This window comes from Botrytis fragariae, assembly GCF_013461495.1.
Source record: "Botrytis fragariae strain BVB16 chromosome Unknown tig00000045, whole genome shotgun sequence".
Lineage (NCBI taxonomy): Eukaryota > Fungi > Ascomycota > Leotiomycetes > Helotiales > Sclerotiniaceae > Botrytis > Botrytis fragariae.
The window spans coordinates 363,285-376,575 of record NW_023500991.1 but is presented as its reverse complement, the minus strand read 5'-3'; the positions used below and the strand labels follow the sequence as shown (position 1 = coordinate 376,575).

Genomic DNA, 13,291 nt, shown 5'->3' with positions numbered 1-13,291 from the left:
GTTCTGGCGGGCGTTCCTTTTCTCAGAGTCTACGAGTGAGTGTATAGACTAACATTCTTGAAGAAAATACAATTCCATATCAAAAATTATCGACTAGAGATTTGCCGTTTGGGAGATCGCACGTGTTCTTTTTCTTCTGAAGTTCTTGTGAAGTCCATTTGCTTGGGTTTTTTCAATGTGAGACATTCTTATTTATTTCATGATATTTACTCCTCGACAATCACTCCTTCTCTTCTCTCCTCCTCTCAATATTACAGATCCCATCAACCTATCAACCCTAACACCATGGCTCGACCAGGGTGAGTAGGAGAAGAAGGAGAAACTTCCTCGATGTTTACGCTGCGTTTGATAGAGAAGTAATGAGGAAAAAGGTTTACGTAGAGATTACACGACTTTGAGATTTTGATAACCCATTAAGATTAAGATTGAGCCAAGATTCACAGGAAAGAAAGTGACATAATTGTACTCTTATCTTTGTTTCTATATTTAATAGAGAGTTGAATAGGGAGGAGATACAAACACATTACCATGAAATATTTCTTGCTCATCTTAGTTCACCATGATCCGTTCAACGAGACAGATGAAAGATTAAGGATTTTTTCCGTTTTTATATCCACTTTGACGGGGAATAACTGATGATCAAACAATCCAAACCTACAGCTCCTTCATTTCTCTCTCAACTCACCCCTCATACCCCTCCAAATTCCCTCGCCAACTCAATCAAAACATCACAAACCCGTTCTGGCTGCACAAGCTGCGGACCATGTCCCGTATCCATATCCCTCACAATCCACTCTTCCCCCATATTTTGCATAAACATATCCTGAAACTGCAACGGGATACTCGTATCATTGAGGGTTCGAATGAATGCGATTTTTCCTCGGGAAGGTTCTTGATTCCAGGAGCCGCGTGGACAGGGTGAGTGCCAGAAGGCGTAGCTGAGACAGAGAGTAGAGGTTACGATGACGTTTTGGAAGAGGAGAGGTTTGACGTCGGAGTGGAGGGGAGGACCGGGGTCGGCGCAGTTGAGTATGCCGGAGGGTTCCTGGAATGGGGTGTTAGGGAGAGATAGAGATGAAGGGAGGGGATGGATTATAGGAAATTAGAATTTAGGGGTATAGTTGGGGACAATCTTTCTACCAAGCGCGACAATGATTCTTTCATCTACCACTGGGTAGTTATGAAAATGGGAAGATACTTCTTTCCTTCTCCATCCCACCTGATACTCAAAAAATCAAAAGAAATTCTCAAGAACTTCCAAGAATTCAAAATAATCGAGAGGAAAAACCAGCGAAAAACCTCACATCAAGTGTAATGTGCGGCGGAAGTAATCCTCCCAACGCATCAACAATAGTCCCTCCATCACCTCCTTTCACCAACAACGATGCAATATATATCCGTCCCAAAACAGATGATTTCTTACCCGCTACTTCGCGATATTTTTTGCCTAGTCCATAGGCAGCGGCGCTGCCGGGGATCCCGCTTTTATGGTGGATTTGAGTTAGCATTTTTGTTTGTTTTCCTTCCCCCATAGTCTACAATTTTCATTACTATCTCTTTCTTTTGAATCATCTCCTTTCTTTTCTCGCCTTTCCCCAAACAGAATCAAAATCAACCCCCCAAAAAACATACCTATAAGAATGCATAACCAACACCACGTCATGCCCCTCGGTATCCAAAATCGGCAATAACATATGTTCGCGCATATACTCTGCATCCACCTACGTGGTTACATTCTTTCCATTTCCGGGGCCGGTACTAGGGAGAATGGTGGAGTAGACGGGGTGGCCGCGAGTGAGGAGAAAGTGCATGAGAAGGCCGTAGTGGGCGGGGGATTGGGAGGCTCCCGGCACGAGGACGAATACGGGGGTGGAGGGAGGACGCATCGCTGGGAGGGGGTGAGAGGGGGTAGTGGAATTTGAGCTTAATGTATAGATTCTCTATTTGACACTGAAGACTTGAGGGAAAAGGAACAAAGAGCGAGGAGGAAGATCTCTCTCTTTATATTTCGATATAAATATTGGGGTGATACCTTACATATCCATACTTTCAACCATCAATTCATACACCTACACACCTTCATAAGATGACATACATAACATATCATACCATCCACAGTTATCCACATCTTACCAACCGCTGGATACATAGTGAATATGGATAAATACATCCGAGTATAAACGAGACAAACGGGTATGATTGGGTTGCTAATATGTTGGTGAAAAAAGTAGGTAAGTAAGTAATACCAATAGTGCCAACCGTAGAGTACGTAGCTAAGTAGGTACCTGGATACCTTACATAATGTTTGGATTTGTTGGCGGCGTGGAAGTTATTCGTCGTCAGTACCTAGGTTAGATTAGGATATAGCATTATCATTGTCATACCTCGACGATCGTGATCTAGATACCTAGTGAATGATAAATAATTGGTTATATGATCAATCCCCATCCTCAGATCCAAATTAAATTAACAATTATTATCATTAATATCACATGATGCTTGTTATGTTGAAACCATGCCGCGTTCCAGTAAACAGCAATCTCAAGTTCAATTCCATGTAATCCAATCGGAGGTTGAAAATTCCACACTCTTTGATATGTGAGATAAAGCTCTATGAACCTAGTGATGTATTCCAATAATACCTTATATTCAAGCTAAAGATGCATGTGTTCAGGGTACTGAAGACCGGAACCACATTGCAGAATAACAAATATATATATACCAGAAACCCTAATTGAAAAAAGATATAACTATGTACCTAAACAGTTGTCGCAGTTAAATGTGTACATGTTCCAGAAAGTTGAATTCTCGTACGATAGGCCGCATTATTGATTGCCCAATTCGCTTCCCAAATATCTGTATTTCCCTGTCCGCTAAAATCATTGTATTAGCATCAAACCCCATCACCATAGAATCAATATGGAGTTTACGAAAACTTACACTCTAATTCCATACAAAGTAACAAAAAGACTTCGTGCGCGCACAACCATCGAGTCCAAGGTTGCACGAATGAAGTTGGGCCACTCAGCTGCGAGATTCGATGGGAGCTGAGTGAGCACTGTATTACCAAACCAGGTATCGAAATCCTGAAGATCGGAATAGATAGCTTCGAATGTTTCACAGAATTGATCCCATACATCGGCATTGTTTAGGTAACTGAAAACCATGCCTAGAAGATGGTCAGTAAGGTGTTGAAGAGAGAAGATGGAAAAATTGAATGCTGCTCACCCATGTCTTTCACAGCCAATAGTTGCTCTTCCGCTGTCATACTTCGATACGCAGCACCTACGTCGGGACTGATAGCTCTGAAACCAGAGGTAAGCTAAAGATGTAAGTAAAACGCAGCGCTGAGTATTCAATGTAACAACTTACGGTGCCTTTCATCAGGTTCGGTCTTGCCATGAGGATAGTCAAGCGATCAAGATGGGCAGTGCTTCCTAACTCAGAGAGTAAAAGTCCAAAAAATGATCCCTCAAGGGTCGTGCCTATATCCCACATTTTTATGGTTGTACTCTGTACGTATTGCTCTAAAATATTCCCCATTAGCTTCTTTCTCATATTGTACCCTCGGATCAATTATACTTACCAGTCCAACCACATGGCACTTGATTTTGCGGATTTGGATATATATTCACGGTTGCTGGTTGATTGGTCACTCCGTCACCACTTAGCCAAACTTTGAAAAAGTCTCCAATAAGCTGACCCTCAAGAACATGCTCGGCTATTGGTAGTGAGACAAGTTAGCTGAATGTCAAGATCTTGAAAAGGGATGAAATGAAGTGAATGAGGGCTAAGGATGACTAACTCTGGTAATCAGCTCTGATAGCGGCGCCGCCAGTATTCACCGTGTCGGCGGTCGGCTTTGCAAAGACACCCCAGTCTGAGCAGACAGCTGAGCTATTGCCATAATATCTTTCAATGTCATCCCATTTTCCATTTTGAATGCCATCCCAGTCGTAAGCCTGGTTGGAGGGGAAAGCTGGGTATGCGTAGGGCTGACCTAGGTAGAACTTGGTGCCTCCGCAGCCAGTAACCTCCTTACTGCTGATTGTTGCAACGCCGTTGACTCGAGGCACCAAATGTGCACCATCTCGCTCCTCGAACTGTGAAGCCTCGTCGCCAATGAAAACTGAATCACCATAGTCAATACTAGACTCGCTAGAACTTTTTTCCCTTGCAGCGATTTCTCGCTTTCCCGGTAAGGCGATGATGTTTGATCCGGGCCAACTGCCATCGACATTGATAGTGTCACATTCTGAGCACGGATCTATATCTTGGAACCCGTACACACACCTCAAGCATAAACAACCACAGCAATCACCATCATTCTCCGAGGTCTCGGTACAACTTACACACCCACCATTAGCGCATGTTATAGCGGAGATGGCGCCTATTATCGTGCCCCCAGCACCAATAGCGAAAATTGCGGCTCCTGCAGGGCTCAATACGTCAGAAAAGTCAATTGGGCCGCCTGCCGCATAGCCAAACCCAGGAAATCCCCCGGAAGGAACACGAGAAGTAATCTCAGTAGAGCCATTTACATCCCGTTTCTTTTGACCGAGATCTAATTCGATAGCATAGCATAGTTCTGATGAATCAGGAGATTGCTGTAAGGTTATTAGTTTTGCATTTCAATGCGAAAGGGGTAGCACACACCCGATCGTAAACCAAGTCGACTATTCCATCATCCCAATCCAGTTTATCTCTATATTCTTTGGTTAGATGTGTTTACTTTTCCATGAATGAAGCTGTCAAGATTGACTACTTACGTTGACGATATGACTGTCTGAAAACATTGAGTTCTATTTGAAACAATGAGGTTAGTAAATTGTTTCTTGTCTTCCGAAACATTTCCAAGTTTCGATCAGAGTTCTCTTGATTGTGAGAAGTATACTTACGCGATATCGTACTCAACGCAAACTTCACTGGGGTCCGGGGTGAATGTGAATTGTGCCAAAGTGTTCCAAACGAGTTGAAACTGGAACAGTTAGTAAAGAACTGTAAGTCTGTGTTACTGGGGAAATCCTACATCAACCAACTCCGACTCTTGTGCAGTAGTCACAAACTTTGATAATCTCCATCCCACGTCAATTTCGACACCAAATCTGACATAATTGGCAATCCCTATAGATCCACCAGCCCCCGAACTGTCATACATGACATTTGTGGTTGGAATACTGATTTGATTTATGTTTCGCTCGCCATTATAAGGGAAAGGAGTATTGGAAGTATCCGACATATTTGGCGGGAAAGAGGCTGTGAATTGACCAAGGTCCGTAACAACGCGTGCTTCTAACAGCCCATCAAATGGAGCTGTAGCACCGGCGGCAGAGTTCGCATCACTATCACCGGTTGATGCATTGAATGTTGCGACCTCGTAATCGATTTCGTAGTATGGTTTGAAGGTGACCCAGTTTCCACCGTCTACATCGACCGTATTGCCACCAACGTACGAGGGTGTGCCTTGAACCACAGCGGGATTACCTTTGTTTGCTTTCCCTATGTCAAAGTTGCCAACACCACCCACACCGAACGTTAAGTCCGTGCTACCTGTAACTGATATGAACCCACTAGTCTGAGAGGGCTCAATCGCTAGACCCGTGCTTTCCACAGTTCCCTGTTTGAAGATTGTGGTCAGTAATTCAAGACCTTTTCTACTCTGAAAGTTGGGATACTTACAATCATGGAGAAACCGTAAAACATGTTAGATTTCACATTTCCAGAAACATAAGCCGCTATACCCTCCGTGAAATCTTCGCCGTCCACATTACACTGGGCCGTGGAAGTTGTTTCCCAAAACAGAGCCCTAGTAAGATCCACGTTGATAGTCTGCTCGAAAGAATTGTCCACGCCGAACGTGGCATAGTACTCTACCATCTTTTCCTGCCATGTTGAAGCCGTGGGTGCAAAGTAACGAGCCTCGAGATTATTGAGATCGCGGGATTGAATGCCCGGAGCATCAACAATGCTGTTCCAATATGTCGGCAAATTACAAATGTCGATGCGGAAGGTAGTGGGGGTATCTGTATCTCTCTTGGCGAGTTCCATATTAAAGTCGAATTTGAAGTCATAGACTTTCGAAGTGGGCGCCCTTTTTCCTATAGCATCTTGAGCCACATGTTGATCTGCAGTAAATTATTAGCGGACTAAGAGCAAGAGGATGTTGATGAATCTTCAGTGGACTAGGGTTCTGAAAGTAGTTGTGGCTCGAAGAAAGACTGACCTTTGGAAACTTCAAGAGATATTGCCCTAGCAAATGTGTTTTCGGCGCACTGCAAGATCATGTCAGCTTACCATTGAACATGTAACGGCCGATCTTACATTGTCTGGCATCTCAACAATTGTTCCCTCAACTCCCCCTTCCAATACTTGGAAACACCCTTTAAGATCAAGGCTAAGGCAAACAACTCTAGCTGTATGAACCAGACTGCTGTCATCCTCGTGGACATTGCTTGGACAGTCAAGAAATACAAATGGTTCTGCCATACCATCACGCTTTTTCAGATTTGAAACTGAAGAAGAATCGCCAGAAACAATCATAAAACCAAATCCAGTCGCGCCAGGATCCATTGAACCGGTAGCAGCCCCGGAACCGAAGTTTATAAGGCTTTAATTATGTCAGTAATATCACTAGCATCGAGAATGAGATATGTTTTGGAGCTCCAGACGTACCCATAATTGATTGTGCTGTCATTGGAAGGAAGGAGATCGCTGGGAAACAAATAATCAAGGGGAACCAGTGAAAATGTTACACCAGAATCGCTCAGTAAAGAACTATCTGTGATAGCATTAAGAGCATCATGATTCGCATCGTCTAGATCAATGGCCCACTTGAAGATAATAAAGTTAGCATCTCGATGTCTCTGGATACTTTGCAAGGAATAAACCAGTTCAAGAACCGTCTCTAGAGCAATTATTTCCCCGAAATAAGATTCAAGAAATAGGTCACAAAACGACTCAGCTCTTGAAATAGCTCATCCAGGAAATTCGTTCAACAGGATCTTGACTTACAACCATGAGCCCTGAGAGTCCCATCTCGTTCGCATACTCGATCTTCGCAGCCCAAGTGAGGGCATTATCATAGCTGCATCTGTCATCAGTTCATCTGGGCCAGCTCTTGGGACTTGAGAAGACTTACGAGACCCAGTTGTTATCTCCATACACCATATACTGGACAGCAGCAGTTTCATCAGTATAAGGTGCTGCACCAGTGTCTGTTATAATCTGCATCACCTCTGTCCGGGTCAATTGTCAGAAAAGTCTTTACTCCCACGCACTATTAAGATGCTTACCTCGGTAAGACAAGATTCCAGGAGTTTGGGTGCAGGGACCTGCAGCTCCAGCAGCGACAAAAGAACAACCTGGCTGCCAGCTATTCAAGAATCAATACGTTGCTTCCAATTCTGTTGGGTCTCAGGACCAAGGAACTTACCATGATGGATCGGAAAGCTGGTATGATCTTCCATAAAAGCCCAATCCCATAACAATATCAGAAGGATCAATACCAACACGCCAGAACTACAAGACAAGCTTCAAGTTAGCATCAGTTCATGCTCACAACAACTTCATAATGTTTTTACATACCAAATCCAGCGCAAGATCAATCTCGGTAAGATTGGTATGAGCAAGCACCTCGGAACCAATATACACATCCTCAGCATCCCATACACCGTGGAGATCATAAGTCATAAGATTGATCCAATCAACCGACTCGACCATTCCTGGCAAATCGAAATTTTGCAGGTACCAATAACTTGTGGGAGCTGTAAAAGTGACAATATATTCCTTTCCGGCGGCTGTGATAGCTGCTCGTAACTCCTGGAGAAAAGACACATAGTTTTCCGTATCTGCAGGAACTCCGCTGCGGTCCGATGCACCGGGATATTCCCAATCAAAATCTACTCCATCATAGCCATACTCACCAAGCCAGTTGAGAACGTTTTGGATGCAAGTTGCGCGAGTCCCTGAGGAAGAAACCATGTTCGAAAAGATGGATTGGTCGAAAGCCCAACCACCAATGGAAATGAGGATTTTGAGATCGGGATTTTTAGATTTCACGTTGCCTACATTCTGATAGATTTCTGAGGCCACTCCATCCATGTTAGTAATATCGTAGTCGGCAGTGATGTAGGCGAAAGCCACATATAAATGGGTAAGCAAGGCTGCTGGAATTTCACCAGGAGTCATGGTACCCTACAAATTTTATTGTTAGACAGGATCTTTGAGTATATGGTGTGCCTGAGTTTTCTCGGGAACGTTTGAGAAGCTTCTAATTATCAAGAGGATTTATCACAATTGATAGCTCTTCTGGTTTTAATAAATGGAAGGGATTGGTTGAAGTAGGGCACTAGCTCATCGTCACTTCACTCCTAGATCCGCAACCATTTGGAACATGGGAAACAATGTCTCTGCGATACTGCTGGAGCCAAACTTACACATGGATTCTGTGAATTCCAACTTTCCCAGTAGCCAAGGACTCTACTTTGAACATTGCCGGGGACTGAATTAGGTAGTGGTTGGGAGCAATCAGATTGACATCCTGTGCCACAGAAGTCGCTAGTAGCTATTCAGGGAGTTAGCATCGACTTTTTAGCAGGCAATAAGTGGGAAATAATGAAAGTGAGTAGGAAAGATTAGTGACACATACTTCCGCAAAAGCCAAATTCTGAACAACAAACGTTTAGAGGGCACGTCTGGCCTGCACTTGCAGCATATTGACCACAGGCAGCTGTAGCGTCACAATTAGACTGGCAACCGTCGCCACAATAGGTTCTAGAATATAGTCAAGAGTTAGATTGCTTTTTCTACATGTTCCAAGAGCCAAGACATTGTTTGTGAGGGAAGTGATCTTCGCAGACAATAGTCTCCACTCAGGAACCATCCGAATTGAAGAGTCTTGCTCTGAGGCAGTTAACTTACGGTCTGTGAAATGAATAAGTTAGCATCATGTATTACGGAATTTTTGTAGAACCGAGAACGAATCGAGACTCAATCACGAATTGAGATTAGCAATCTTGCCAGTAAACTTACCCGTAACCACACCAACCACTTTCACCGCAGCAAGCTCCGTTGGTGCAAGGGGAGTCTGGGCCACAGGTATACGTGCCTGAGCCCGTTGACGTATTCGAAGCAGTGGTAGTTTGGCGAAGGAAAAGATCTGCGTGATGAACTGGTGCACCAGTATCTTCCACTGACGAGACATCAACATCAAATGAGTGTGACTTGAAATAAGATCCCACTTCAGGGTAGGATCTTGAAAGGACAAGTAAAGATATCAAAAGGAGTGTCACAGGCAAATATAGCCTGGAGAATGGAAACGGCATAGCAAAGTATAAGGAGTGGAACGTGGTCAATTTTGTTGAAACGGTAACCACAGAAAGGTCTATTGCTTCATGAAAGGAGCGATTGGAATGATATATGGGAATAGAGATACTAGGGAGCCATGGCCATCTTGAGTTGAAAGCGATGGCACAACTCCAATTCCGAATCCCATGGCCAACTGAACGAGCAAGCTGACAACATCAAACTAGCAAAGTAAGCTTGCAAGATGACCTTGAATGCAATTGGAGGATAATATCTTCAGACGTCGGAGATGAACATTGAGAGAGGACATTTTTCTAGCTCAGCTCTAGCAAAATCTCGATATAACGTTGCATTCCCATCTCAAGCGCCAGGCGTTTTTAACTTCCAGCCGCACTTATCTTTCCATTATCTCCAATTAACTGCCACTAGCAATATTGCATTTCGATACTTTGATTGCTGCCGGATCAACTGACTTACAGAAATGGCCCAGGGATAGTCTGGGCTGAGGTAAGCCCTAAACAGCGTACGTCACCACAGACCTACTGCAGAGAAGGCAACTATCTTCAGGAAATCTTCGAAATTTCACAATGTGATTGATGTCAAAATCACAAAAGATCTAATTTCGGCTTGTGCTGTGCCGGAACGATTGTGCCCAAGGCATCCAAACTATAGATAAAAATAAATCAGAACGTATGTTATTGGATCTCACGCTTTCCGCCCCACCTCAAACTAGCGGCATCGATAAGGCATATCTAAGGATCTTGGCAATTTAGGGTAAGGTGGGGTATCTTAACCTTGTACAGAGTCGCATCAATTACCCGCATTCAGGTGAAACTCATCTCCGCAAAGATAGGATTGCAGGGGTCTTTGGTGAGATTCACATCCCCTTTCCTTTTGCATAAATAAACCCTGGGATAATTTTGTTTCAATAGTTGTTGACGACCGGAAAAATCGTGAAACGTCTCTCATAATCCCCCTGCAATGATAATGATAATTTCCAAGAGTGAGCTTGTGATATCAGTATCGTAGTTGTGGCTTCATATACTTGTCAGCAATTAGAATGGTAGGTGTTGCGCAAAAGCGAGGCGTGATTTAATCAAATGTGAAGAGCATGGTCGTTCATAGAGGGGTCTATATGCTGACCCTCGCCCAAAGAAAAGGTAGAGCTCCAACGACTTTTCACTCCATCTTTCATTCATACCTATTGATATCGAGATGAAGGGCATCATCTCTTCTCTCTTGATCTGCGTAGGGGCCGTCCAAGCTTCAGTTCTGGACCTACTTCCACGACTTCTCCAACCTGAGAGCAATATTGTTGAGCGAGCCAATGCCACCACTACTGGCGACTGCTCGCTTCATACCATCCAAAGTGGCGATACATGTTTTACCATTGCATCGGCAAACAATGTCACCTGGGCACAGCTCACATCATGGAATTCAGACCTCACTTCAACATGCTCGTGAGTGAATCTTAGCCAGAACTTTCTTTCTTGCTCTCAATCTTTAAGATCAAACTCAATGATAAGATCTAGAGTCGGAAGGTAGTGAAGGCAGGTCTTTGTGTACCTAGAAGTACTCTTGAAGTTTTAGAATAGGATCATCACTACTGTAATGAATGCTTAGCTAACATATGGGTGAAGGAACCTTCAAGATCTTGCCAGCGTATGTGTCACCAACCCCTTAGGTACTTATGCAATGCCTACCAACACAGTCGGTGTGACATCCATTGTCACCGCAGCTGCGTAAGAAACCATGCGATCCAGAAGTTATGCGCATTGCTAAAGTAAATTCATAGTGCACTACCCACTGCTGCGATGGGCGGGAGCAACACTGACTGCGGGCAATGGTACCAAATCCAGGGAGACGGAGACTACTGCGATTATATGTCCGAAACATTTGACATTTCGCTTTCAGACTTGTGAGTTGCCGCATTCGAGTCTCCCGCCAAGCTTGTTAGTTTAACCATTACCAGTCTATTTCTCAACCCCGAGGTTTGGGCAAATTGTACAAATCTCTGGGCTGGATCATACTACTGTGTTGAACCTGTAGGTTACATATCAACGTATCCAGGGTACGGGCAGACAACAACAACAGTTCCCTTCAGCCAAACACCGACAACGACCATGCCATATATCGGTAGCCTCTTTGGGAACTACACAACATCCGATCCCGTGATTCCACTTGCCAATGGCACACGGATCGATTGCTATGGGTAGGCTTTGAAAAGAACCCAAGCTTTTCGTTGACACAATATGCTGATTTTTCTTCCTGCAGGTATATTTGGTTCAATAGTACCGACGGTAATGAGGCTGCAGATTGTTGGAATCTTGCAACCGTGTTTGGTAACACAGCTTTAGTATGTCTCACTCTTGCACAAATTCTCGGGGAAAAGGGAGACCAGTGTGAGTCGACTAACATTAGAAAATAGGAGTAAGCAAACTGAATCGCTACCACTCTCGGAAAGTCTTGGATTCGCCAAGCTCGCTAACCTTTTTCTTTAATTAGATTCATACTCTGGAATCCATCGCTAGCCGAAGCGAATTCAACTTCAACTTCGCTAATCATTCCGACTGGAACAGTCCTCCCCACAACGGTATCAAGCAATATATATACATACCCATGTACAGTGGCACCAAGCAGTTCCTACTGCATTAACTATGCTTCTAGCACTTCCGGTAAGTCTATCCTTCTCAATCAAGTGTCCCCTCCATTTGGAAATGTTTTCGCTGAACCAAATATTCACTCTTGATAGTTGCTTCCGCAGTCATCACACCGCAGCCTCTCGCAGCCGGCGAAACTGTGAACTGCACGCAATGGTTCGCTCCACAATCTTACAACACATGTGAAGATATCCTTGTGATATTCAACCTCAATATCACTCAGTTTTATGACTGGAATCCATCTGTTGGGTCCGATTGTGTTGGCATGGATCTCGGAACTTATTACTGCGTGTCGATATTCCCAGGCGGGCAACCCCCTTCGGAGCCAGATCCAGACGGAGATGCAACTCCAACTAGTACAAGTGTCTCGACACCATCTCCAATACCGACAGACACTGTATCGAATTGCGACAAGTTCGTTGAAGTTGTGTCGGGTAATACTTGCGAAGGTGTTTATACGGCAGCTAATATCACCTTTGCCACCTTTTTGTTATGGAACCCGAGTATAGGATCAGGTTGCCAATTTTTAGACTTGAACGAATATTATTGTGTAGGCGTCTCCGGAACTACCTCAGCAACAGCAATCTCCAGTACGACTGCGACTTCAATGACTGCGATTTCAACGCCTTCTCCTATTCCAACAGATACTGTCTCGAACTGCGATGCCTTTGTTGAAGTGGTAACAGGGAACACCTGTCAAAGTGTCCTTGATGCAGCCAACCTCGATCTCGCCACCTTTTACAGCTGGAACCCGAGTGTTGGTCCGACCTGTGAGTTTTTGGATCTGAATGAGTATTACTGCGTGGGAATCTCCGCAGCAGTCACGACAACATCCGCTGGCAGTGCAACTGCAGTTTCAACGCCTTCTCCAGTGCAGACTGGCATTGTATCAGATTGCGATCAGTTTTATGAGGTTGAGACGAACGATTCGTGTGAGATTGTCGTTGGAAAGTACGGAATAACACTCGATGAGTTTTACTCTTGGAATCCTGCGATCGGGAGCTCGTGCCAATTTTTGGAGTTAAATGTATATGTATGCGTTGGGATCTCTTAGAGGGTGGGCCACAGACCTGAAATCGTTTCTTTAATGTTACGTGTTTATTCAGCTTTATCTTTTGATTCATGTAATGAAATATATTATGGTGCTCATATAATTGCTTTTTAATTGTGAGACCGAGCCAGCTTCCTTCTGTCATCTAAATCAACATATGCTCATAACCTGCAATACTAAATTCTTTAGCTGTGCATATACCACTCTGTAATCTTCCTGTACGTAGTTTTATCATTTGGCTATGACAATGTCAACTTCAAATTCTCATCGGTCTTAG

General features: G+C 44.0%; 3 protein-coding genes across 3 annotated transcripts; 1 reads left to right on the top strand and 2 right to left on the bottom strand.

Moving 5' to 3' along the window:
• Positions 1-688: 688 nt before the first annotated feature.
• Positions 689-1,886, bottom strand: Bfra_003326 (putative prolyl aminopeptidase protein; the record flags this gene model as incomplete). Its single annotated transcript, XM_037333736.1, has 3 exons — positions 689-1,045; positions 1,305-1,482; positions 1,726-1,886. 3 exons carry the CDS (start codon positions 1,884-1,886, stop codon positions 689-691), a joined length of 696 nt encoding a protein of 231 aa, XP_037193823.1.
• An 872-nt stretch (positions 1,887-2,758) lies between these two features.
• On the bottom strand, positions 2,759-9,323 carry Bfra_003325 (putative class v protein; the record flags this gene model as incomplete). The annotated part of the gene is made up of 22 exons (XM_037333735.1): positions 2,759-2,873; positions 2,941-3,169; positions 3,229-3,322; positions 3,373-3,527; positions 3,587-3,721; positions 3,806-4,607; positions 4,657-4,705; positions 4,770-4,802; positions 4,899-4,978; positions 5,030-5,617; positions 5,680-6,125; positions 6,224-6,272; positions 6,322-6,607; positions 6,673-6,830; positions 7,012-7,084; positions 7,139-7,235; positions 7,293-7,372; positions 7,433-7,518; positions 7,585-8,193; positions 8,436-8,563; positions 8,648-8,772; positions 9,031-9,323. The coding sequence occupies 22 exons, from the start codon at positions 9,321-9,323 to the stop codon at positions 2,759-2,761; spliced, it is 4,710 nt and encodes a 1,569-aa protein (XP_037193822.1).
• A 1,195-nt stretch (positions 9,324-10,518) lies between these two features.
• Bfra_003324 (uncharacterized protein) lies at positions 10,519-13,017 on the top strand (the record flags this gene model as incomplete). Its single annotated transcript, XM_037333734.1, has 7 exons — positions 10,519-10,763; positions 10,944-11,045; positions 11,099-11,221; positions 11,276-11,515; positions 11,578-11,705; positions 11,931-11,978; positions 12,056-13,017. The coding sequence occupies 7 exons, from the start codon at positions 10,519-10,521 to the stop codon at positions 13,015-13,017; spliced, it is 1,848 nt and encodes a 615-aa protein (XP_037193821.1).
• Between the last annotated feature and the right edge of the window lie 274 nt (positions 13,018-13,291).